Below are 26,073 nucleotides of genomic sequence, written 5' to 3'. Positions count from 1 at the left end.
TGTCTCCCACTCAAGAAAACATAATGAGTGAACCTTTTGAATTTGCTGCTATTTATACTTTTAACGAAAGTATTTACTACATTCCTCTATTAGTAATAACAAATTACTTGCAGCATATATCACAACTGATCATGACTAACACCCATATGTTCATAGTTACAGCTTTATATAAAAGTTCTAATTTTTTCAAAATAGTACATGACATTGTTAGATGTCTTTCAGTACTTTCGAATTCTTAAAAATAAAAATCACACATATGTAACACCTTAATCAATAAAGAAATTTTAAAAAAATAAAAATCAGCAGTCTCTGCCTTCTCATCCACTCACATCCTCTATCGTTCTTATTTTTTTCATTGTTGATTTTCGTTAAGTCATTTTTTGTCAACTCACTGCCTGTGGTGAGCCAAACCCTTTCTGGGTCCTGGAGAAGTTGCATGAGAAGTTGGGCCACCCTTTCCTTTAAAGAACCTACAGGTCAGCACCAGTGATAAGGCTTGTTTTTGGGGAAATAAATTGTCCTCCTGGAGAAGTCAACCTCTCCCACGTTCACTTTCCTCACTTACGTAGCGGGTTAATAGTATCTGCCCGGTAGGTATTATTATGAAGACTCGGTGAAGTAACCTGTCTGACAGCACTTAGCGCTGTGCCTGGCGGAGGGGGGCACTCAGGAACTGTCCATCCACTCAGTTTGCATTTAGGGAGCCATGCAAGACACTAATCAGAAGAGACTTAAGTTATGATACGGAGGCCATTTTTTAAAAAGGTGAATTGAGAGACAGACTCAAGACCTGCGAGCTAGAGTTTATTAGGAAAGGCTTCATGCAGAATGGAGGTTCAGAGAGGCTCAGAACTTAATGGTGGAGCTGTAGGTGTAGGGATAAGGAATGGATAGACTCTGCTTCGGAGGAAGAATTTGGACTCCCCTACCCTCCTCCACTTACAGAGAGTCTCACCAGCTTTTTATCCCCATATGATAGCTGTGTGGCTTCCCCAGGGACTCCACAGAAAATAGTTCTGCACCCCGTGGCAAAGCCCTCCGTTGTAATTGTGGTCAGCATTACTACTATTTGCAAGGCAACCATCAGATGATACATCATCTTAGTGAGGCAAAATCCAAGAAGTATTTTCGTCCCCAAATCCCCAAATTTGCTGATAGACTGGCCCACAGGGAGATGACCAGACTACTTCAACTCTGCTTTCCCATGTTTCTGTGTGTAAACATGTAATAGGAGATGATTTTTAAGAAAAAATTTTGCCATGGATTTTTTTCTATAAGGAAATAGCATCATGCTTGAATTCTCTTGGAATTGTTTTTGCAAAATGGACATAACAGATAAGGTAAATCTGAAGGGGGGCATTTAAATCTAATTTATGTAGTTTTGTGATTCCTAGTTAGTAATTAGGGGGCAGTGGTGGTAATTGGCATGATTCATCTTCTGTCAGTTTTGTTCAAATGCAAGAAAAGATTTAAAAATAAAATTATTCTTCTTGCCCTGACCGGGTTGGCTCAGTGGATAGAGTGTCGACCTGCAGACTCAAGGGTCCCAGGTTCGATTCCGGTCAAGGGCATGTACCTTGGTTGCGGGCACATCCCCAGTAGGGGGTGTGCAGGAGGCAGCTGATTGATGTTTCTCTCTCATTGATGTTTCTAACTCTCTCTCCCTCTCCCTTCCTCTCTGTAAAAAATCAATAAAATATTTAAAAAAATAAATAAAATTCTTGTGCTCGCTTCCACAGCACATACACTAAAATGGGAACGATATAGAAAAGATTAGCGTGGCCCCTGTGCAAGGATGACACACAAATTGGTGAAGCGTCCCATACTTTTAAAGAATACATTTATAATAATAATAATAATAATAAAGTCTTAATATTTAAAAATAAAAATTCCAGGTAAAAAGTGAACTCATGCCAAAACCGGTTTGGTTCAGTGGATAGAGCGTCGGCCTGCGGACTGAAGGGTCCCAGGTTCGATTCCGGTCAAGGGCATGTACCTTGGTTGCGGGCACATCCCCAGTGGGGAGTGTGCAGGAGGCAGCTGATCGATGTTTCTCTCTCATCGATATTTCTAGCTCTCTATCCCTCTCCCTTCCTCTCTGTAAAATATCAATAAAATATATTAAAAAAAAAAAAAGTGAACTCATTCTGGCCCTGGCCGGGGTGGCTCGGCTGGTTGGGCATCTTCCCGTGCACCAAAAGGCTGCCAGTTTGAGTCCCGGTCCGGGCACACACCCAAGTTGCGGGCTTGACCCAGGAACGTTCAGGAGGCAGCCAATCAGTGTGTCCCTCTCACATCAATGTTTTCCTCTCTCTCCCTCCCCTTCTCTCTCTGAAAAATCAGTTAAGAAATTAAGTTTAAAAAGTGAACTCATTCTGTACTATGGGAATTTTGTAGAATTTGTGTAGTTCCCTGTGACATTTAGGAGTATGTTATAAACAACTGTAAGTGAAAAATAAGCGAATTGATGTTTTTCCTTGGATTCCACAAGTTTGCCCGCAGTGTGCCTGGCACATTTCTGAGTCCTGGGATTATGGCGGCAAAGGCAGCGAAGGCCCTGCCCTTTGGAACTGACATCAAGGGCCGAGAGGCAGTAATTCCGACAACAAACACGTGTATATCAGGTGTGATAAGTGCTATAGAGAAAAGCTAAACGGAGGAAGGGAATGGAGATTGCCAGGTAAGGGCAGGTGAACACAGGAGGCCTCTCTGATGAGATGCCATTGAGCAGAGGCCTGAGTGAGGGAGAGAACAGACCTTGTGACTGTCCACGGGAAGAGAGCAGGCAGAGGGATGGCGGAGTGAGCTCCTGTGTGAGAATGTGCTCCGCAGTCAGCACGGAGGCCCGTAGAGGCGAACAGAGGATGCAGTGGATAAAAGAGGAGGCAGTGCCTGGCCGTGGGGCTCAGTGGTTGAGCGTTGACCTATGAACCAGGAGGTCAGGGTTCGATTTCCAGTCAGGACACATGCCGGGGTTGCAGGCTCGATCTTCAGTGGGCGGCGTGCAGGAGGCAGCCGATCAATGATTCTCTCTCATCATTGGTGTTTCTATCCCTCATCCTTCCTCTCTCTCTAAAATCAATAAAAACATATTATTTTTTAAAAGAGGAGATAGAGAGGTGGTTGGGGCAGGAGAAGGAATCTTGTAGTCTTTTAAGGCATAATAATGACTTTATTATGTGTTTTCTGAATAATACATAAAGTTTCTAGAGGATTTTGAGTAGTGACATGATGTGACTTTTTATTTTTTAAATACATTTTTATTGATTTCAGAGAGGAAGGGGGAGAGAGAGAGAAACATCAATGATGAGAGAGAATCATGGATCGGCTGCCTCCTGCACGCTCCCACTGGGGATTGAGCCCACAACCCAGGCATGTGCCCTGACGAGAATCGAACAGTGACTCCCGGTTCATAGGTTGATGCTCAACCACTGAGCTACGTCCACTGGGCGTGACAGAGGTGTTTCGGCTTGCTCTGCGCGATGGAGAGTAGGCTGCAGGACACGGCTGGGAGCAGGGAGACCAGCTCCAGTGGTTCTCAACCTTTCTAATGCCGCGACCCTTTAATACGGTTCCTCATGTTGAGGTGACCCCCCCAACCATAAAGTTATTTTCGTTGCTACTTCATAACTGTAATTTTGCTACTGTTATGAATCGTAATGTAAATATCTGTGTTTTCCGATGGCTTTGGCGACCCTGCTAGCGACCCACAGGTTGAGAACCGCTAGCAGCCTAAAACGATCGGAAAACAGATATTTACAATACAATTCATAACAGTAGCAAAATTACAGTTATGAAGTAGCAACGAAAATAATTTTATGGTTGGGGGGGTCACCTCAACATGAGGAACCGTATTAAAGGGTCGCGGCATTAGAAAGGTTGAGAACCACTGAGCTAGGCGATCCTGCAGTCCGTAGTCTGGGTGGGAGAGTGGAGGCAGGGAGAAGTGGTAGGATGGTGGCTGTTTATTTTACTCAGTAAATACTCATATACCAGGTGTACCAGTTAATAATGCGGATTTTTTTCAATAGATGGAGTGACACATATGTTGAGATATATGCAATTTGATATGTATGCTATTTTGTTGTATTGACAGCCAGCTTCAAAACTTCATATGTCAAATTTTCTGAAGGTGTTAACATCATAGATATTTGTACACTTAAAAATGTCGAATTCTGTGCCCCAAAAAAAAGAGCATTTGCGGGAAGTTTTAATTCATTATTTTGAAGAAAAGTGCTGCTGAAAGTTATCGTATACTTCATGAAGCTTATGGTGAATATGCTCCATCTCAAGACACTTGTGAACGCTGGTTTAAACGCTTTAAAAGTGATGATTTCGATGTGAAAGACAAAGAATGTCCAGGTCAACCGAAAAAGTTTGAAAACCAGCAATTACAAGCATTATTGGATGAAGATGCGTGTCAAACTGAAAAACAACTTGCAGAAAGATGAAATGTTACTCAGCAAACCATTTCTGATCGTTTACAAGCAGTGGGAAAGATTTTAAAGGAAGGAAAATGGGTGCCACATCAACTGAACGAAAGACAAATGGAAAACCGAAAAGTCATGAGTAAAATGTTGCTTCAATGGCATGAAAGAAAGTCTTTTTTGCATCAAATTGTGACTGGCGATGAAAAGTGGATTTATTTTGAGAATCCCAAATGCACAAAATCATGGGTTGATCCAGGTCAACCATCAACATTGACTGCAAGGCCGAATCGCTTCGGAAAGAAGACAATGCTCTGCGTTTGGTGGGATCAGGAAGGTGTGGTGTATTATAAGCTTCTAAAACCCGGTGAAACCATTAATACTGATTGCTACCGACAACAAATAATTTGAACCATGCTTTGATCGTGAAATGACCAGAATGTGCCAGAAGACACGGCAAATACATTTTGCTTCATGATGACGCACCATCACACACTTCAAAACCAGTTAAAGACACGTTAAAAGATCTTGCCTGTGAAGTATTAACCCACCCCCGGTATTCACCAGACCTTGCTCCTTCAGATTACCACTTGTCTCAATCGATGGCACACGCACTTTCTGAGTAGCACTTCAAAACGTACAAAGAAGTGGAAAATTGGGTCTCTGAATGGTTTGCCTCAAAACAAGAAAAGTTCTATTGGGACGGTATCCACAGATTACCTGAAAGATGGGGAAATGAGTAGCTAGCGATGGACATTACTTTGAATAAAGCACTTTTGATGTTTTTCTTGAAATGATCGTGTTTTCTTTGATTACAAAATCCGCATTATTAACCGGTACACCTGGTGGTGCTCATTATATGCCCAGGCACTGTTTAAACTGCTTCAAAATATCAGCTCCTTCGTGCTCAGATCAGTCCTCTGAGGTCATTCAAAGGACAGCCCCAGGATTTGTAGATGGATCGGATGTGGGTTAAAGGGAAGAAAGGAAGTCCAGGATAATTCCCGTGTTTGGGCCTGGAATGTCTTGGGATGGAGTTGCCGTCTCCTGAGAAAGGGAAGACTCGGCACGCTGGGGTGGAGGCCTTTCAGTCAGGAGCTGGGTGTCTCTGCACGTTGAGGTGGAAGGGAACGTTAGCTGTCCAAGTGGACGTGGTGAGTAGGCAGGTGGATGGAGCTGGAGAAGAGGTCAGGGCTGGCGATAAATGACAGAAGAGGTCTCAAAGCATTCCGGAAGAAGTGCCGACTGGAGGTCTGGTTTTTGCTGCGAAACCCAAGCAGCTGTGGTGACGGCCTTTTTCTCGGGCATGGCCATGTGTGCCGGCATTTTCATGGGCCTTGGGTTCAGATGTGCATTGTGAATACAAGCGCCATCGTTGGATAATCTGAGTGGCCTCAACTGTGCGACTTAATCTCTTCTGGCTTCTGCTGCTTCATCTACAGAGTCAGTTAACAGGACATGCCCCATGCATAGCATTACGGTAAAGTGAGGTAAGGTGTGTTACCTGGAGCAGCACGTAGACATAGCAAGTGCTTGATACACATTCATCATCTTCCTTTTCTTCAGGTTTAGTCCGTTGCATTCAACCCTAACAGAACACGAGAAATCTAAATTTGAAGCTTACTCCCACATACACTGTTTTGAGAGAGTGCCTGTTTAATAACAAGCTCCAAAAAAGGCTTTCAGATCTATCAACTATAAAAAAAAAATAACCTTTTCAAAGGCAGGAGTTTAGTGAGCTTTACAGAAGGCTCAGGGAAGGAACAGGGGTGGGTTCTAAGTAGTAAAGGTTCCACCTGAGAAGCAGAGTGAAGGTACAGGTAAAAGCAGCAAGCGGCAAATCCGAGGACCCGTCACAGGTACTTCACATCAAAGCCTGAGCCCCGGTGACCTCGTGGAGGGAATGGTGCCTTTCCTGGGGACGGGCTATTTACATCAAAGGGAATTATCTCATTAATTCCCCGGTGATCCTGCTGGTACTTTACCGAAGGGACACTCTCGGGGTTTAGCTTAATCCCACTTCTGTTTTCTACAGTCATAGCTCGACTGTCTCAGAAAGTACTCATATAAGGTTTTCAGATTTTACCTCAGACAGTAAACATTTGAGCACCTACTATGTGCCATGTACTTTTTTAGGGAAACAGAGATAAATAGGAGGTACAATTCCTGTCGTTAAGTCCTTCACCGTGTAAGAGAGAGGACATGCAAATAAACAAAACAGTGCGTGGTAAACTAACAAAATAGAGTGTTTAATACTCAAGAGCATAACAGAACTGCAAATGTAATTTTATCCTGGCAGATTATAAAAGCAATATAGTGGTCACCCATGGAAAAACTGGTCTGTTAAGGTTAAGAATTTATCAGGTGAAAATTTCCAGGGGGAGACATTCCAATAAACAAAATCCTGGAGACAGGTTCAGGGAAAAAGAAAAAGGCATAATTGGATTAATCGTTTGTTTTTACAGTGGTGGGAAGAAAGTGACCACCACTTTGGAAGCAATTTTCCCTTAATCCCTCCGAACAAGAACATTTGAACTTCTTAACCTTTCTTTCGAGGTCTAGACGAGTGCCCTGGTGAGCCATATGACCAAAACAAACAACAAAAAAAGTACTGGAATTTTCTTTCTTAATGAGGATTAGACATGGCAGGTTTTTTTTTTTTGAGGGGCTCCATTTGTCTCCCAGCGAAGAATTCCTAAGTGTTAGCCCCAGCCCATTCCCATCACTGCTCTAAATTAAAATGGACAAAGTAGAATGTCGTTCAGATTTCTCCCTTCGCCTCGCCCTCCCTGTTGATGATGAAAAGGTTATCCGTTTCTTTGCCAAGCACCTTCCCGTAGCCTCCCTTAGAAAGCATAAACATTGCGCCTTCTGGGAGTCCTACCACACGCAGTGTTCTCAACCCTGAGCGAGAGGGAGGCCGTTCGGAGAGAGACGTGTTCTTGGGGACGGTGCAGGCCTGGGGTAACTGGACAGGAGTTCTCTCCTGCCTGCGTTTGCAGGTCCACTTCCCTCTTTGCCCCTCAGGGCTGCCCTGTTCTTACCTGCCAGCATCCTGGCTGAAGGCATGTGCCTGCATTCCCTGCAGCTCTGCCGAAGGGCTGGCGTTCTGCAGCCCTTCGGCCTCCATCAGTCCCTTTGCCAAGTTTTCTTAGACTCTTCAAGCTCTGTCCTCGTTTATATGTAATCTTTTAGACATTCCTGTGCCGGTGACTTGAATGTCGGATTTTTTGTTTTTAATTGATTGGTTGCTCCTTATTTCTTGCTCTGACCTGGGACTCCTACCCAGAATCTTGGCATATTGGGACGACACTCTAAATTTTAGAGTCTAAACTTAAATCACATAATAGTGCTGGAAATTACAAAAGTAGCAACAGCTAGCACATCTAGTACTTAGTGGCACCAGACACTGTTCGAAGCTCTTTGCACGTGTTAATTTATTCCATCCTCACAACGACCTTTTGAGGTAGCTACCACTTTATCCTCCTTTTACAGGTGAGGAAGCCTGCCTGAGGTCACACAGGGAAGTAACCGTAGAGAAGAAAGACTATGTTTTTTCTGAGCTTGAGTTTGGAACAGTTTTCGCACAGGAGCTGAGTCTTAAGTATTTGTCTCTGTCCTTAGTTTCAAGCATAGAGAGCAAGTGTTCCGTCCACGTTGAAATCAGTGCACAGGGCCAGGCCATCAAGTTAACACAGAGGATTGTGTGTCATTTTGGTTAAAAAAAAAAAAAAAAGACGGTGAATCCAAAGCTCTGGTTCTGAATACAGTATATTGGGAATATCTGGGGCCTGTCTTATTGTAGGAGCCCTCGTAGAACATATAAAAATTTAAAAATATATTCTCACCCTAGCTGGTTTGGCTCAGTGGATAGAGTGTCGGCCTGCGGACTACAGAGTCCTGGGTTCAATTCCGGTCAAGGGCACATGCCCGGGTTTCAGGCTCAATCCCCAGTAGGGGGTGTGCAAGAGGCAGCCAATCAATGATTCTCTCTCATCATTGATGTTTCTCTCTCTCTCTTTCTCTCTCCCTCCCCTCCCCTCTTTCTCTCCCCCCCCCCCTCTCTCCCTGGCTTCCTTTCTGAAATCAATAAAAATATATTTAAAAAAAATAAAAATATATTCTCTCCGAATTCTTCTGAAGTTTTTATTTTTATTAAGTAGCAACAGGCCCTGGACATTGAATAATGGCCCTATTTTAGAAACAAAAGCAGCTTAACAATTAACATCTGTCCCTTTTTCCTTTCTCAGTTAAGGCTTGTGGTGCCCAAGTTGCTGGTCTTTGATGCTGAGGGATTACATTGGTGAAGGCGACTGAAAGGAAGATAATGAAACTGTTACTGTGCTCTTATGTTAAAGTTAGTCCAGTAAAACAGCATGAGCCCTGGCCCCCATCTAGTGGGTGTACACTTTCTCTGTCAAAGAGCAGCTTTTACAAACACCTGGCGTGACCAGGGCCACCAGGAATGTGTTGCTTTTATCAGGCACCCTCACCTGAGGAATAAGCACTGTTAGTGGCATCGGGTGCGTTTTTGGCATCCCTGAAAGTTGTCCAGTATGTGACTGTCTGTTTCTGTCTTTGTTTTTAAATGGTAATGAGCCTGGCTGGTAGCCCAGTGGTTAGAGGGTTGGTCTGCGCACCAAAAGGTTGCCGGTTTGATTCCCAGTCAAGGGCACATACCTGGGTTGCAGGTTCGATCCCCAGCCCCAGTTGGGGCATATACAGGAGGCAACCAATCAATGTCTCTCTCTCACATAGATGTTTCTCTTTCTCTCTCTCTCTCTCTCTCTCTCTCTCTCTCTCTCTCTCTCCCCCTCTCTCCCTCTCTCTCTGCCCCCCCCCCACTCTCTCTAAAAATCAATGAAAAAAGTATCCTCAGGTGAGGATTAACAACAACAACAAAGAAAATGGTAATGAACCCTGGCCAGGTAGCTAGCTCAGTTGGTTAGAGAGTTGCCCGATCCACAAAGGTTGCAGGTTAAATTCCCAGGCGGGCACATAAAAGAGTCAACCAATGAATGCCTAAAGAAGTGGAACAACAAATTGGTGTTTCTCTCTCTCTCAAAAAATCATTATCATTGTAGGCTCGTGAGTGTTTATCTTACTCTGTGCGCTGTGATCTAGGACTATTATTATTTGTTTCATTGATCAAAGGGTCCCAGTCTTCAGCGTTGGGAGCTCAAGGTAACTCCTGTGGGGACCATCGTTTCTGGAGCACCTTCTTTCTTTCTGGCATGACAAGATGTTCCTGCTCATTTTGTATTTTTCTTGCTTCATGAAGCTCTGGCACCAGCCATTTCTCCAAGGAGCCGTCTGTGGCTCGTTTATTCGAGATCGGTATTTAGAAACCAAGATCTGAGCACCAGATGTGCTTATTGCTGCTAGGGTGTCATTGCTGTAATTATGTCTCAATCTACCCATTCGTCTATATACAGGGCAGGGCAAAAGGAGGTCTGCAGTTGTTTGTATTTAAAATAATGCAATAATTAATAAATAATAATACAAGAATACATTGTGTTTCACATACAACTGTAAACCTGCTTTGCCCACCCCTGTATAGGAACAGTATGATCATAACTAATTGTACACACACATAGAAAGACTGGTGGGAGATCAACAAAACGCTAACAATATTTTAAAAGCATTCTGCAGTGGGGTTCTGTTTACATTTAAATTGAAAAATAGATTTAATTATTTTGAAAATAGTGTTCTAAATTAGCAAAGTTTCCAACTTCGGTACATTACAAATGATTTTAAATAGTCCCCCTCTGAAATGAGAATAAATTCAAGGTAGTGGCTCTAAAGTCACTTTCATTTTAATAAGCATCTTTGAGAGGGAGCAAGGGGGGCTGGGAAAGGGGTGCTCTGTGTGGAGGCTGAAAGTACGAGTGTAGAAGCTCAAGGTCTGGGTGGGAATCCCAGCTCAGCACTTACCAGCACAAGTATGACCTTGGGAAAATGACTCGCCCTTGACGTCCTCCTCTGCAAATAGAGAAAGTCAGACCACCTCCTTCTTCCCGTCATTGTGAAGATTAAACGAATTAACGAGCGTGAAATGCTCACACCAGGGTGGAGCACGTAATAGATGCTTGATGTGTGAAGCGTTGCTATGGTGTTGTCTCATCCTGATTGTCACTCTCACTGCCACGCCTGAGGTAGTTCAGGCAGATGCCCATTATTCATCATGCCCTGGCAAAAAAGAAAAAAAGAGGTTGATAATTTTTTTCTTTCCTTTTTTTTTTTTTTTTTTTTTCCAAATACAAGCAAAAGTTTATTTAGAAAGTTCCAGAGGTAGAAGTAAGTCAGCTGGGCTGCATGGGCTCAGGAAACAAGTTACTGAGGCAAAAGAAGGGCTCTTTTTTTTTTTTTTAAATATATTTTATTGATTTTTTACAGAGAGGAAGGGAGAGGGAGAGGGAGAGAGAGAAACATCGATGAGAGAGAAACATCGATCAGCTGCCTCCTGCACACCTCCTCCTGGGGATGTGCCCGCAACCAAGGTACATGCCCTTGACCGGAATCGAACCCGGGACCCTTCAGTCTGTAGGCCGACGCTCTATCCACTGAGCCAAACCGGTCAGGGCAAGAAGGGCTCTTGGAGCTTAGGAGAAAGACAGGCAAAGAAAACATATCTGAGGGAAGGAGGTGGGGAATGGCAGGTTTGCAAGCATGTCAAACTCGAGGCCTGCTGACCTTGAGTTTGACATGCTTGCTCTAAAGAGAGTGCTGGGGAAAGATGGGGGTGGGGAAAGGCGCAGGTGTGGTCTAGAGAGAGAGCACTGGTCATTTTTCTTTTTTAAAATATGTTTTTGTTGATTTCAGATAGAGGGAGAGGGAGAGATAGAAACAGCAGTGATGAGAGAGAATCATCAATTGGCTGCCTCCTGCACCCCCCCCTACTGGGGATCTAGCTCGCAACCCAGGCATGTGCCCTGACTAGGAATCGAACATTGACCTGGTTCATAGGATGATGCTCAACCACTGAGCCACACCAGCCTGGCTGAGAGTTTTTCTTAAAGCTCAGTAAGTCAGGCAAAGTATTAAAACAGTATATCTTTCCTACTATGATTTCTAAGTTAATTGGTTCAAGTTTTCCCCTTTTGACAAGCAAGTTAAATGGATGCTCACATGTAACTAAGGCAATTTCCTTTCCTCCTCTTAACAAGAAAGTATATAGTTAACAGTACTGCTTTGGCCAGTTTAAACAAATTTAATCTAAATGTTCCATTTGGGGGAAATGTTCGGATGTTATTAATCACGTCATGAAGGAGAGTAATCATGGAACAGCTCTGCTCAGTGGGGAGAGCATAACCTGTCCAAGATGGTCCACTGACCACATTGAGCATTTGGGGAAAAGGAACACAACATCTGTGGGGTTTTTTTATTGTTTAAAGTATTACATGTCCCTCTTTTTCCCCAATTAACCCCGCCCCCGCCACTCCGACCCCTAAGGACAAGCCCGCACCGCCCCGCCCCCGTGTCTGTGCCCATTGGCCATGCTCATGCGTGCAGACAGGTCCTTTGGTTGATCCCTAACCACCCCCCACCCCGCCGCCTTCTCCCCGAGGTTGGACTGTCTGCTCAATGCCACCTTGTCTCTGGGTCCATCTTTGTCCATCAGTTTATGGTGATCATTGTATCCCACGTATGAGTGAGATCACGTGATATTTATCTTTCTCCGACTGGCTTATTTCGCTTAGCATAATGCTCTTCAGTTCCTACCATGCTGTTGCAAATGGTAAAAATTCCTTCTTTTTTATAGCCACATAATATTCCATTGTGTAGATGTACCACAGTTTTTTAATCCACTCCTCTGCTGATGGGCACTTAGGCTAATTGTGCTGCTATGAACATAGGGGTGCATTATCCTTTCTGATGGATGTTTCTGGTTTCTTGTGAAATAGTCCTAGAAGTGGGATTACTGGGTCAAATGGGAGTTCCACTTTTAACTTTCTGAGGAAACTCCATACTGTTCTCCACAGTGGTTGCACCAGTCTGCGTTCCCACCAGCAGTGCACGAGTGTTCCTTTTTCTCCGCATCCTCGCCAACACTTGTTGTTAGTTGGTTTGTTGATGGTAGCCATTCTGACAGGTGTGAGGTGGTACCTCATTGTTGTTTTGAATTGCATCTCTCGGATGATTAGTGACTTTTGAGCATGTTTTCATATGTCTCTCAGCCTTCTGTGTGTCCTCTTTCGAAAAGTGTCTACTGAGGTCGTTTGCCGTTTGCCCAGTTTTTGATTGGGTTGTTTATCTTCCTTTTGTTAAGTTGTATGAGTTCCCTGTAAATTTTGGAAAGTAAACCCTTATCTGAAATAGCATTGGCAAATATGTTCTCCCAGGCAGTGGGCTTTCTTGTTGTTTTGTTGATGGTTTCTTTTGCTGTGCAAAAGCTTTTTATTTTGATGTAGTCCCATTTGTTTATTTTCTCCTTAGTTTCCATTGCCCTAGGAGCTGTATCTGTAAAGATATTGCTACAACTCACATCTGATATTTTGCTGCCTACACAACGTCTGTTTTGTTTTATCATTTTGAAGATTAATTAATGATAACAACCCCAGCACTCACATTATAAAAGTTCACTTCAGATAGCGCAAGGACTATTTAAGTGTTAAACTCTTCAGCATTCTTGAACAGAATTAGAGTTATTTCTCAAATGTCTTGTTTTTATAATCATCCAAGCTGTATGCAATGAAAGTAAGAGAACATTTGAGAATATTAGAAATCAATATCTAAAGACTAACATGTTTCATAATACCCACTGGTGGCAAGGTATTGAGAAGCAGGCATATTTGTATTCTGTTGGTAGGGATATAAACTAAGGCAACCTTTTTGGGGGGACAGTTTGGGAATACCTATCAAAATGAATATGCGTATCCTTTAACCTAGTGATTCCACTCACAGGAATGTATTCATTTTTAGAACAAAGATAGGTAAGCAAGGATTTTTTTTTTTTTCAGCAAAGAATTGGAACACTAAATGCTCACAGGTAGGGACTAGTTAAATAAATTACGGTATATTTGTATAACTAAATATCAGACAGTTGTTAAAAAGAATAAGGTGGATCTACATATGGACATAGAAAGATGTTAAAGTAAGCATTTTTAAAGGTAGATGTTTGGTAATGTTTTCGGTAGGTATGAATAGAAAATTTAGCGACGGAATCCCAAGAAACAACTCGTGTGGGTGATATCAGAGCTGCCGCTAGAGAATGGGGCTTTAACTTCCTTTTCATCCCTTTGGTTCTCCCCCACCCCTCCCCTCCGCCCGCTTTTTTTATTCTGAACATTGGTTACTCTCATAGAAAAAATTTTGAGTTGAAAAACCAGAGCTAAAATCATGCCATCTTTTTTGTATTATTGATTACAGATGGCATTCTTTGCCACAATTTGCCATAGCTGTTCCTGGCTCCTTAATCAGACATGGTAGCCCAAACTCATCATGTTCAGAAGTAAGCCATGGGTCCCGTTCCCGCCATGTTCCATTATCAGAATGACTTGTTCTAAGAGCATGCCGCCGCCACCTCCACGTCCAAAACCTGGAAGTAGGGAAATTCTTATTTCCAAGGGCCATGACTGCTGCCCTACACCTGGAGACTGGCTGGCTATTGACTAGCTTTGTAAGGTCACCAGGAGACAGAACCGAAAGGTATGGCTGCTAAATATTGCTGTATTTCCCCCTATTTTCTAGCTTGACCCACACCTTCGTGATGTTGGCTGTTTGCGCTGCCGACCCCGAAGTGGACTGTGTACATGCCAGCACCCTGTGACATATCCATGGTGTTCTCAGTACCTGTGTGTGTGTGTGTGTGTGTGTGTGTGTGTATTTTAAAAACATTTTTATTGATTTTTAGGGAGAGGAAGGTGGGGAGAGAGAGAAGCACCCACATGAGAGTGAAACATCTCTCGGCTCTCTTCCCTACCCGGGACTGAGCCCACCACCTGGACACGACACTGACTGGGAATCGAACTGGCAACCTTTTGGTGCACAAAACAATGCCCAACCACCTGAGCCACACCGACCAGGGCTTAGTACTTGGTTTTTAAGAAAAATGGCTAATCCTTGGGAAGTTTAGTATTTCACACACTTGCCCTAAATTTGTAGCAATGCAGTATTTCTTTCTTTATTTCCCTAAACTTCCGTGATGCACTCAATCCACCAAGTCCTGAGTAAGAAATGGGGAAATGGGTGTTCCTTTAGACCCACCCTTTTTGTGTTACTGTGTAAAGGAGAAACATGTCTGTGATTTGGGAAAGGGATTAGATTACGTAACAACTCGTCCACATACGATGGTAGGACAGGAACTGTAACCCTGACCACCTGACTCTTTCCGTCAGGCCATCTCCTCTCAGGAGCGGAGTGGGTCCCTCTAGTTGCCCTGGCTACCTGGCTCTCCTACTTGAAGAACTTCAAAGAAGCTGTGAGATGGGTTATGGAGCTAAAAGGGCTTTGTAGGTTTCCTGATACTTTGATCAGAAAGCATTTAGAACATTCGAGTTGTGTTACTTAATTTATGTGCAGAAATAGATAATACTCATTCTGATGGGTCTGAAGATCTAAGCCAGATTCCATCTCTGAGAAAAGAAGAAAATAATTTTTTTTGAAAGGTGCATTAGTTCCCTGCAAATGGTAGCTTTATCCGTCTGTCTGGTTGATCCATCCACTCCACCGTCATCACAGCATAGGCCTGGCCACCTGGTGGGAGGTGGGAGGTGGGAGCACAGAACCTGTCGGCCAGGGGCCAGGCAGTGCCACTCCCTGCCAGCCTCCACCTCCCTGTCTGCAAAATGAGGCCAGTGATTCCCGGGTTCCTGCTTCGTGGGGCTGTTGGACATTCGGATGGGAGGTGCAGAGTAAAGGCCTTTCTGAACACTGTGTCCTTGGCACACCTGAGGAGTCAGACCTGAAAGGAGACCTTATGCTTAGTGGTTAGGCACTCAGATGCTGGAGTCGGGCTTCCCGGTGGGAAGAGATGCCTTTCATTTCTAGGGGGAGCGCTTTGAGCGGAGACGCGTCTGCAGGAGCACATCTGAGGCCGCCTGGGCTAGATTTGTGGCCGTCAGCGCATCTCCGTGGCGTGGTTGTCTCATGATTCATGTCCAGGTGGTGATGCTCAGAATAAGGTCAGCTGCCTGCATTGCCCAGCACTTGCAAATCTACACATATTTGAAACCCTGGTAGTCAACTGAATTCAGTGCAGGCGGTCACACTGCAGCACTTATGAGATGGGATTTTCCTCATGGGCCCTAAATTCTATTAGAAGAGATTTGTAAGAGTCTTAAATAAAATTGCTTATTGCAAAAAAAAAAAAAAAAAGAAGAAGAAGCCTTGCTAAATTGGACTCATAAAGTTTGGTTTTGATAGTGAGTCATAGAAATGGGAAAAACTATTTCAAGATAAAAGAAGGCAGCATTGCAGTCCTAATTTGGGAGTAAGATGACCCAAAGTTTGCCGTTCTGATGTCATCACTTACTGAGATGTTGGGCAGGTTTCCTCACTTCCTGTTCCCTCAGGAGCAAGTTGAGGGCACCAGGCCTTACTTTGGTTTTGACCATTGAGATAACGCATTTAAAGCATTTAGCACGGTTCTTGGCACATAGACTCAGCAAATACTAATGTTATTTATAGGCAAGGGTGACTGACATGTTTCTAAGAGATTAAGAAGTCTGAAACAAAGCCAAAACCGGTTTGGCTCAGTGGATAGAGCGTCAGCCTGTGGACTGAAGGGTCCCAGGTTCGATTCCGGTCAGGGGCATGTACCTTGGTTGCGGGCACATCCCCAGTAGGGGGTGTGCAGGAGGCGGCTGGTCGATGTTTCTCTCTCATTGATCTTTCTAACTCTCTATCCCTCTCCCTTCCTTTCTGTAAAAAATCAATAAAATATATTAAAAAAAAAAAGTCTGAAACAAGCTGGCAGTGTCAGAAATTAAATTAGAATATGAAGGGGAAATGGTGGTTTCATTTTATTCTGTTGTGTTTTATAATTTTTTATTGATTTCAGAGAGAGAAACATGGATTTGTTGTTCCATTTATTCATGCATTCCTTGGTTGAGTCCTTGGTTGAGTCTTGTATGTGTCATGACCAGGGATTGAACCCACAACGTTGGTGTATCAGGACGTTGCTCCAACCCACTGAGCTACCTGGACAGGGCGATAATTACTGTTTTAAAGTTAGAACTATAGGTTAAGATTCTTCTTATGTGTCTCTCTAGTTGGGAATAGGGGGAGGGGCAACATTTGTTGAATCTATGGGACCCCAAAAAAGATGGACAGTTGATTATATAGCACTTGAAGATAAAAAGAATTATTGAACATGTAACCATTACCGTGAAAGCCTCATTGAACAGCTAGCTTACCGTCTCAGCGTCATGATGTCCCACCTTCTCCAGAAAGCCTTTCCTGAGCATCTCGGCACGCGGTGATCTCGCCTGGGAACCCATAAAGCTCACTGACCCCATTTGGCCTCAGAAAAGCACGGAGGCTGTTGCTTGCCGGTCCGGTGGCTCTCCTCTGCACTGGGCAGTGCTCAGGGAGCGCCTGAGTGGGGCTGGGCTGGGGCCTCCGGAGGAAGACTCGAGTCGTGTCTTACCCAGGGAGCGTTTTTTCAGAGTACTCGCCTGCATATTCGAGAAGGTGCTGATCCACCATGATACCGGGTGTTGCTGTTTTAGCATTAGAGAATAAGTGGGTTAGGGTGGGAAATGAGCACCCCAGCCAGCACTCCCGAGAGAATTAAAAGTTGCAAAATAGCCCTGGCTGGTGTGCTCAATGGTTAGCGCACCAGAGGGTCTCGGGTTCGATTCCTGGTCAAGGGTACGTACCTAGGCTGCAGGAGCACACCCCTGGCCCCAGTTGGGTGTGTGTGGGAGGCAACCAATCGATGTTTCTCTCTCCCTCCATCCTTCTACCCTCCCTAAAAATCAATGAGAAAAATATCCTCTGGTGAGGATTAACAACAAAAGAGATGTTGCAAAATAATGTCCTTAAGGAGTGAAAGGCATGACGGAGTTTTAAATAGTGCCCGTGTAGCGTGGCCGTGAGAAATGCAGACTGCGATGGCCCCTGGGCCCCGCTGTGGAAGTGGATGGGAGAAATACCGGGATTTCTTCGATTGTAGGTCTGTCTGTCTTATTCTTTCGTGTGACACACTGAGGCTTTGCTGAGCTGCTGCCGTGTGTGGAGTAACGATGATGAGGATAACCTTTCCAAGCTGACTCTTTTCTAGACCTTTTGCCTCTGACCAGCAGCGTGGTCTTGGACTCCGACAGAGCCATGATGGTGGAGGTAGGGGCAGAGGCTTGTCTCGTGTGGGTGCTAGAGGACCGTCGGACCCAGGGGAGGAAACCAGCATCTCACCTTCTACTCACAGAGGAGAGTTGCAGAGAAACGCTTGAGAAAGGAAAGGCAAACAATTGGAACAGATGCCTTGGCACAACCTCTGAAGGTCTCCTCTGCTTGCAGGCATCGGAGGTCGAGAGACAGCTCTCCCTGCAAGTCCATGCCCTCAGAGAAGACTTCCGGGAGAAGAACTCCTCCACCAACCAGCACATCATCCGCCTGGAAAGCCTGCAGGCCGAGGTGAGCCTCGGGGCCACACTGCTTGGGGCTGCAAGTGCTCTCCTATTTGCGGGCACTGCGTCGGTCTTTCCGATAAGGAGCCCTCTGACCCGGGAAACAAAACCTGCTCTCTAAGATCCCTAGAGAGACAGAGCGGCGAGAGGCTAGTGGGGCGCACGGGCCACGCGCCTCTGGGGAGCCTGTGGTCTGGAAAAGAGGCTGCTCAGAGTTAGTGCTCAGAGTTACTACTCAGCATTACTGCTCAGAGTTAGTGCTCAGAGTTAGTGCTCAGCGTTACTGCTCAGAGTTAGTGCTCAGCGTTACTGCTCAGAGTTAGTGCTCAGCGTTACTGCTCAGAGTTAGTGCTCAGAGTTAGTGCTCAGCGTTACTGCTCAGAGTTAGTGCTCAGAGTTAGTGCTCAGAGTTAGTGCTCAGAGTTAGTGCTCAGAGTTACTGCTCAGAGTTAGTGCTCAGAGTTAGTGCTCAGAGTTAGTGCTCAGAGTTACTGCTCAGCGTTACTGCTCAGAGTTAGTGCTCAGAGTTACTGCTCAGAGTTAGTGCTCAGCGTTAGTGCTCAGAGTTACTGCTCAGAGTTACTGCTCAGAGTTAGTGCTCAGCGTTAGTGCTCAGAGTTAGTGCTCAGCGTTACTGCTCAGAGTTAGTGCTCAGCGTTACTGCTCAGAGTTAGTGCTCAGCGTTAGGCTCAGAGTTAGTGCTCAGAGTTAGTGCTCAGAGTTAGTGCTCAGCGTTACTGCTCAGAGTTAGTGCTCAGCGTTAGTGCTCAGAGTTAGTGCTCAGAGTTAGTGCTCAGAGTTACTGCTCAGAGTTAGTGCTCAGAGTTAGTGCTCAGAGTTACTGCTCAGAGTTACTGCTCAGCGTTAGTGCTCAGAGTTAGTGCTCAGCGTTACTGCTCAGAGTTACTGCTCAGAGTTAGTGCTCAGAGTTAGTGCTCAGCGTTAGTGCTCAGAGTTACTGCTCAGCGTTAGTGCTCAGAGTTAGTGCTCAGAGTTACTGCTCAGAGTTACTGCTCAGGTTAGTGCTCAGCGTTAGTGCTCAGCGTTACTGCTCAGAGTTACTGCTCAGAGTTAGTGCTCAGTGTTACTGCTCAGAGTTACTGCTCAGAGTTAGTGCTCAGCGTTACTGCTCAGAGTTAGTGCTCAGAGTTACTGCTCAGAGTTACTGCTCAGAGTTAGTGCTCAGAGTTACTGCTCAGCGTTAGTGCTCAGAGTTAGTGCTCAGCGTTACTGCTCAGAGTTACTGCTCAGAGTTAGTGCTCAGCGTTAGTGCTCAGCGTTACTGCTCAGAGTTAGTGCTCAGAGTTACTGCTCAGCGTTAGTGCTCAGAGTTAGTGCTCAGCGTTAGTGCTCAGCGTTACTGCTCAGAGTTAGTGCTCAGAGTTAGTGCTCAGAGTTAGTGCTCAGCGTTAGTGCTCAGAGTTAGTGCTCAGAGTTAGTGCTCAGAGTTAGTGCTCAGAGTTACTGCTCAGCGTTAGTGCTCAGAGTTACTGCTCAGAGTTAGTGCTCAGAGTTACTGCTCAGAGTTAGTGCTCAGAGTTAGTGCTCAGAGTTACTGCTCAGCGTTAGTGCTCAGAGTTAGTGCTCAGAGTTACTGCTCAGAGTTAGTGCTCAGAGTTAGTGCTCAGAGTTACTGCTCAGAGTTAGTGCTCAGAGTTAGTGCTCAGAGTTACTGCTCAGAGTTAGTGCTCAGAGTTACTGCTCAGAGTTAGTGCTCAGAGTTACTGCTCAGAGTTAGTGCTCAGAGTTACTGCTCAGAGTTAGTGCTCAGAGTTACTGCTCAGAGTTACTGCTCAGAGTTAGTGCTCAGAGTTACTGCTCAGAGTTACTGCTCAGAGTTAGTGCTCAGAGTTACTGCTCAGAGTTAGTGCTCAGAGTTACTGCTCAGAGTTAGTGCTCAGAGTTAGTGCTCAGAGTTACTGCTCAGAGTTACTGCTCAGCGTTAGTGCTCAGAGTTAGTGCTCAGCGTTAGTGCTCAGAGTTAGTGCTCATAGTTAGTGCTCAGCGTTACTGCTCAGAGTTAGTGCTCAGCGTTAGTGCTCAGAGTTAGTGCTCAGAGTTAGTGCTCAGCGTTAGTGCTCAGAGTTAGTGCTCAGAGTTAGTGCTCAGAGTTACTGCTCAGAGTTAGTGCTCAGCGTTAGTGCTCAGAGTTAGTGCTCAGAGTTAGTGCTCAGAGTTAGTGCTCAGCGTTAGTGCTCAGAGTTAGTGCTCAGCGTTAGTGCTCAGAGTTACTGCTCAGCGTTAGTGCTCAGAGTTAGTGCTCAGCGTTACTGCTCAGAGTTAGTGCTCAGAGTTACTGCTCAGCGTTACTGCTCAGAGTTAGTGCTCAGAGTTACTGCTCAGAGTTAGTGCTCAGAGTTAGTGCTCAGAGTTAGTGCTCAGCGTTACTGCTCAGAGTTAGTGCTCAGAGTTAGTGCTCAGAGTTAGTGCTCAGAGTTAGTGCTCAGAGTTACTGCTCAGAGTTAGTGCTCAGAGTTAGTGCTCAGAGTTAGTGCTCAGAGTTACTGCTCAGCGTTACTGCTCAGAGTTAGTGCTCAGAGTTAGTGCTCAGCGTTAGTGCTCAGAGTTAGTGCTCAGAGTTAGTGCTCAGAGTTACTGCTCAGAGTTACTGCTCAGAGTTAGTGCTCAGAGTTACTGCTCAGAGTTACTGCTCAGAGTTAGTGCTCAGCGTTAGTGCTCAGAGTTACTGCTCAGAGTTACTGCTCAGAGTTAGTGCTCAGCGTTAGTGCTCAGAGTTAGTGCTCAGAGTTAGTGCTCAGAGTTACTGCTCAGAGTTAGTGCTCAGAGTTAGTGCTCAGAGTTACTGCTCAGAGTTACTGCTCAGAGTTAGTGCTCAGCGTTAGTGCTCAGAGTTACTGCTCAGAGTTACTGCTCAGAGTTAGTGCTCAGCGTTAGTGCTCAGAGTTAGTGCTCAGCGTTACTGCTCAGAGTTAGTGCTCAGCGTTACTGCTCAGAGTTAGTGCTCAGCGTTAGGCTCAGAGTTAGTGCTCAGCGTTAGTGCTCAGAGTTAGTGCTCAGCGTTACTGCTCAGAGTTAGTGCTCAGCGTTAGTGCTCAGCGTTACTGCTCAGAGTTACTGCTCAGAGTTACTGCTCAGCGTTACTGCTCAGAGTTAGTGCTCAGCGTTAGTGCTCAGAGTTAGTGCTCAGAGTTAGTGCTCAGAGTTACTGCTCAGAGTTACTGCTCAGAGTTAGTGCTCAGAGTTAGTGCTCAGAGTTACTGCTCAGAGTTACTGCTCAGCGTTAGTGCTCAGAGTTAGTGCTCAGCGTTAGTGCTCAGAGTTACTGCTCAGCGTTACTGCTCAGAGTTACTGCTCAGCGTTAGTGCTCAGAGTTAGTGCTCAGAGTTAGTGCTCAGAGTTACTGCTCAGAGTTACTGCTCAGAGTTAGTGCTCAGCGTTACTGCTCAGAGTTAGTGCTCAGAGTTACTGCTCAGAGTTACTGCTCAGAGTTAGTGTTCAGAGTTACTGCTCAGCGTTAGTGCTCAGAGTTAGTGCTCAGCGTTACTGCTCAGAGTTACTGCTCAGAGTTAGTGCTCAGCGTTAGTGCTCAGCGTTACTGCTCAGAGTTAGTGCTCAGAGTTACTGCTCAGCGTTAGTGCTCAGAGTTAGTGCTCAGCGTTAGTGCTCAGCGTTACTGCTCAGAGTTAGTGCTCAGAGTTAGTGCTCAGAGTTAGTGCTCAGCGTTAGTGCTCAGAGTTAGTGCTCAGAGTTAGTGCTCAGAGTTAGTGCTCAGCGTTAGTGCTCAGAGTTAATGCTCAGAGTTAGTGCTCAGAGTTAGTGCTCAGCGTTAGTGCTCAGCGTTAGTGCTCAGAGTTAGTGCTCAGCGTTAGTGCTCAGAGTTAGTGCTCAGAGTTACTGCTCAGAGTTAGTGCTCAGAGTTAGTGCTCAGCGTTACTGCTCAGAGTTAGTGCTCAGAGTTAGTGCTCAGCGTTACTGCTCAGAGTTAGTGCTCAGAGTTAGTGCTCAGAGTTACTGCTCAGAGTTACTGCTCAGCGTTAGTGCTCAGAGTTAGTGCTCAGAGTTAGTGCTCAGAGTTAGTGCTCAGAGTTACTGCTCAGAGTTAGTGCTCAGAGTTAGTGCTCAGAGTTAGTGCTCAGCGTTACTGCTCAGAGTTAGTGCTCAGAGTTAGTGCTCAGCGTTAGTGCTCAGAGTTAGTGCTCAGAGTTAGTGCTCAGAGTTAGTGCTCAGCGTTACTGCTCAGAGTTAGTGCTCAGAGTTAGTGCTCAGAGTTAGTGCTCAGCGTTAGTGCTCAGAGTTAGTGCTCAGAGTTAGTGCTCAGAGTTACTGCTCAGCGTTACTGCTCAGAGTTACTGCTCAGAGTTAGTGCTCAGAGTTAGTGCTCAGCGTTAGTGCTCAGCGTTACTGCTCAGAGTTACTGCTCAGAGTTAGTGCTCAGAGTTACTGCTCAGAGTTACTGCTCAGCGTTACTGCTCAGAGTTAGTGCTCAGAGTTAGTGCTCAGAGTTAGTGCTCAGAGTTACTGCTCAGCGTTAGTGCTCAGAGTTAGTGCTCAGAGTTAGTGCTCAGAGTTACTGCTCAGAGTTAGTGCTCAGAGTTACTGCTCAGCGTTAGTGCTCAGAGTTAGTGCTCAGAGTTAGTGCTCAGAGTTACTGCTCAGCGTTAGTGCTCAGAGTTAGTGCTCAGAGTTAGTGCTCAGAGTTAGTGCTCAGAGTTAGTGCTCAGAGTTACTGCTCAGCGTTAGTGCTCAGAGTTAGTGCTCAGAGTTAGTGCTCAGAGTTAGTGCTCAGAGTTACTGCTCAGAGTTACTGCTCAGCGTTAGTGCTCAGAGTTAGTGCTCAGAGTTAGTGCTCAGAGTTAGTGCTCAGAGTTAGTGCTCAGCGTTAGTGCTCAGAGTTAGTGCTCAGAGTTAGTGCTCAGAGTTACTGCTCAGAGTTAGTGCTCAGAGTTACTGCTCAGCGTTAGTGCTCAGAGTTAGTGCTCAGCGTTAGTGCTCAGAGTTAGTGCTCAGAGTTACTGCTCAGCGTTCTGAAAGTGGCCCGCTTGTATTGAATATGTTGATTCCTCCAAAGCATCGGGCCCTTCCCAGTAGAAGACGGAAAGGGAGTGTTCCTCTCTCCACTCCATTGGGTCCAGTTTACTCGCCTGAGCAGGGCCTGTTCTCACCTCTAAAGTGAGCGGAGTAGAGTAGCTACTTCCGAGGGTGGTGGTGAGGACTTGGTAAGTTCATACGTGGGAAGCGCTGGGTGTGGTGGTTGTGATGTCATTGAAAGTACGAGAGGCCGTCGGGGTCTGTGGCCCTGAGAGGGCGGGAGGGCAGAGCAGCGTAGCACTGAGGAGACAATCCTGTGAGAACGCAGGTGTGGGCGGTGAGGAGAAGGGGGGGTCCTACCGGCAGCCCAAACGGGCTTTTTCCTGGGAGGCTGCTCCCTGACCTGCTCCAAGGACCCCTCAGCCACGTGCCCGAAAGAGCCGCCCTTGGCTGAGTCACACTTTGGGGGACAGACCAGGGCCAGACACACGTGCACCCCACTGTGGCTAAGGCATCCGCCAACCTGGTCAGGCCCGGAGAGGCAGGCTGCTCCCTGCTTCATAAAGGACCCAAAGATGTTCTCCTAAAGTCTGTCCACGTCTTCTCTTTCCTCCTGCCTCTCCTTCCGTCCTCCCTCCCCCCCTGGGATGGAGCAGCAGGTCCTTGAAGTAAGTAGTCTGCTCCATGGGTTTGGCATGCCTGTCTGTGTCCGTGGGCTTCGCATGCCTGTCTGTCCGTCCGTGTGCATGACTTGCTGCTCACCTGCCGCCACCAAGACCTGACTCCTCGAGTTGCCTGTCCTCTCTCTCCTGCACCCCCTCCACACCCACTGTCCCCAGACCCTCACAGCACAGGCTCGTTCCCAGGAATGTGCATTGCCAGATTTGGTCACAAGTTCCCGGGGGATAGGGGGGGGGGGTGAGGGAGTTGGCCGCCTCCTGCCGGTTCCTTGCTTCCAGCAGCACTCTTACTGTTACAACCCAGGCTGTGAAGTTACTCGTTTCAAACAGGTGACTTCATGGAGCTGGGCTCTCTTAGAACTCACCTCATGGCTTCACGGAGTGAACTTGGGAAGCAAGGATGATGCAGGGGAAGGAAATGGGAAGGTCAGAGGGGGTTTATATGAAAATCAACTAGAGTAAGAATTCCCTTCGTCGCTTCAGGGTAGGGAAGAGTGGGCCCATTCACAAAAGGGGCCTGCTCCCTCCGTCCCTCTCCGGGGGCATGCTGGAGAGACAGTGTTTCTTTGTTTGGCCAGATACCTGATCTCTGGACAAAGGCCACATACTTGGTTTCCCCAGGACGGCCTCCTATCTGATAGGTTGGTGGCCATGGAGATCTGTGCCCTAGGAACAGAACTCTAGTGCAGAGAGTGAGGACAGCGGGAAGCAGGGGAGAGGTGGGAAGGTCCAGGCGGGTCCCCCTCAGTGAATTGTTACCCACACGAGACGAGAGAGCAGGAGAACCTCGCAGCCACGACCGGAGACTCTTGACAAGCGAGACACTGGTTGAGAAATCAGTCCAGCAGGGAACTGATGAGGAGGAGGAGCCGGGGTACCTGCGGGGGCTCCAGACGCCCCCCAAGGCCACTGGCATTTGGGGGGACTTGGGAAAGCTTCCCGTAGCCCTGAGCAGAGCGGTGTTTGGCGGGAAGCAGTGCTGGCCCGGGGGAGCCCTGGCCCGGCTTCCACCTCAGACCTTGAGGCCAAAGAAAACTTGGCTCCCTTTCCTGTTTTCCTGGAGCCGAGGCAACCAGGCAGGCCTCCTAAGACTGATGTCTCTGGAGACTGGCCAGATGCTCTGTACCAGCACCCGCCTGCCTCGGGAAAGTAGCGGGGCTCCTGTTGGCCCGTTACTTGCTCAGGCAAAACATGCCTTGAGTAAGTCATTCACCCCTGGGTCCCAGCTGCTCCTTCCCAGGGCACAGGCTGACGCAGGCACTGCTCGCGTCTGCACCTGCCAGCTCCCCGCGAACTCGGGTCTGAGCTGGGACCCCCAGAGCCAGACCTGCCAGAGTGGGAAAGACAGAGCCTCGGACGGGGAGACAGCGGCTCCAGGGCGAGCGCGGGCACCTGCTTGTGCGCGTGACGTGAGAAGGGCGCAGAGGGTTAGCTTCCACTCCCGCGTCAACTGAGGGATTGAAGTCAGGTTGTGGGACGGCAGGGTGGGGCTCTCCTGCCTTATCTGTGGAAATTCCAGAGCACTACCCGTCCCTTTCTCTGCCTGGCACCCCACATTCCAGCCTTCCCAAAACTCCACTCCCACCCCTTCCCAGGTTTCTCGACGGGAGGGGTGTTCTCTGTAGCTGAGGTGTTCACAGTTGCCATCTCAGAGATGGGGGCCCCTGGGCAGAGGGCGTGTGTGCCTGGAGGCTGGTCCCTCCCCTCTCCGACAGCCTGGGTGTAACTCCCGCCCCCCCCGCCCCCCGCCCTCTCAGATCAAGATGCTGTCGGATCGGAAACGGGAGCTGGAGCATCGTCTCAGCGCCACCTTACAGGAGAACGACCTGCTGCAGGGGACCGTGGAGGAGCTGCAGGACCGGGTGCTGATTCTGGAGAGGCAGGGCCATGACAAGGACCTGCAGGTACTGAGGGGCCACACGGAAGCAGCACTTGGCTGCCCAGCTAGGAGGAGAGGCTGGGGGGCCGGCGCCACCTCCGGGCCAGCAGTGGGTGCTGTCCCCCCGGGGGCCTGGTTGTGGTTCGGGCGCTCACCGGGTTGGCTGGCTGGCTCTGCTCAGAAGAAATGCATCGCCACCCACAGGTCATGCTTCCGTTTTGTGCTGAGCCGCTAGCCCCAGAGCCGTTTCACGGAGTTCTCTCTGGTCCGTGCACAGGGCTGGGACAGAGACCGAGCGAGCGAGTGGGGAGTGTCGTTCTGCCTCGGGGCTGGAGACCTGGGGCTTCCAGAGGGAGCCTGTGAAGGCGGGGTGCCGGCTCTGATCTGAGAGGGCGGGGTGCCGGCTCACCGTGCTCCCTGCTGCTGCTCCCCCGGGGCCGGTGGATGTTGTTGGCAGGAACCAAGAAGCTGCCCCCTGAACCCAGCAAGACCTGCATCCTGCTTCTGCCAGTTGCTAGAAAAGGCCC

General features: G+C 47.1%; 1 protein-coding gene across 7 annotated transcripts in view; it reads left to right on the top strand.

The window, feature by feature from the left end:
* Positions 1-26,073, top strand: part of BICDL1 (BICD family like cargo adaptor 1) — an 87,588-nt gene that overhangs the window by 41,161 nt on the left and 20,354 nt on the right. For 5 of the 7 annotated variants that reach the window (XM_080649747.1, XM_080649748.1, XM_080649745.1 and 2 more), the window contains exons 3-4: positions 17,889-18,005; positions 25,425-25,571. In XM_080649747.1, the coding sequence (XP_080505873.1) occupies positions 17,889-18,005; positions 25,425-25,571 (264 nt within the window). Of the gene's footprint in view, positions 1-17,888; positions 18,018-23,643; positions 23,656-25,424; positions 25,572-26,073 lie in introns of all 7 variants that reach the window. The other 2 variants (XM_080649744.1, XR_013959525.1) reach the window with 2 other exon arrangements.

The sequence above is a fragment of the Plecotus auritus genome, assembly GCF_963455305.1.
Source record: "Plecotus auritus genome assembly, chromosome: 13".
NCBI classification, from domain to species: Eukaryota; Metazoa; Chordata; class Mammalia; order Chiroptera; family Vespertilionidae; genus Plecotus; species Plecotus auritus.
This window is presented reverse-complemented; position numbering and strand designations above follow the sequence as displayed.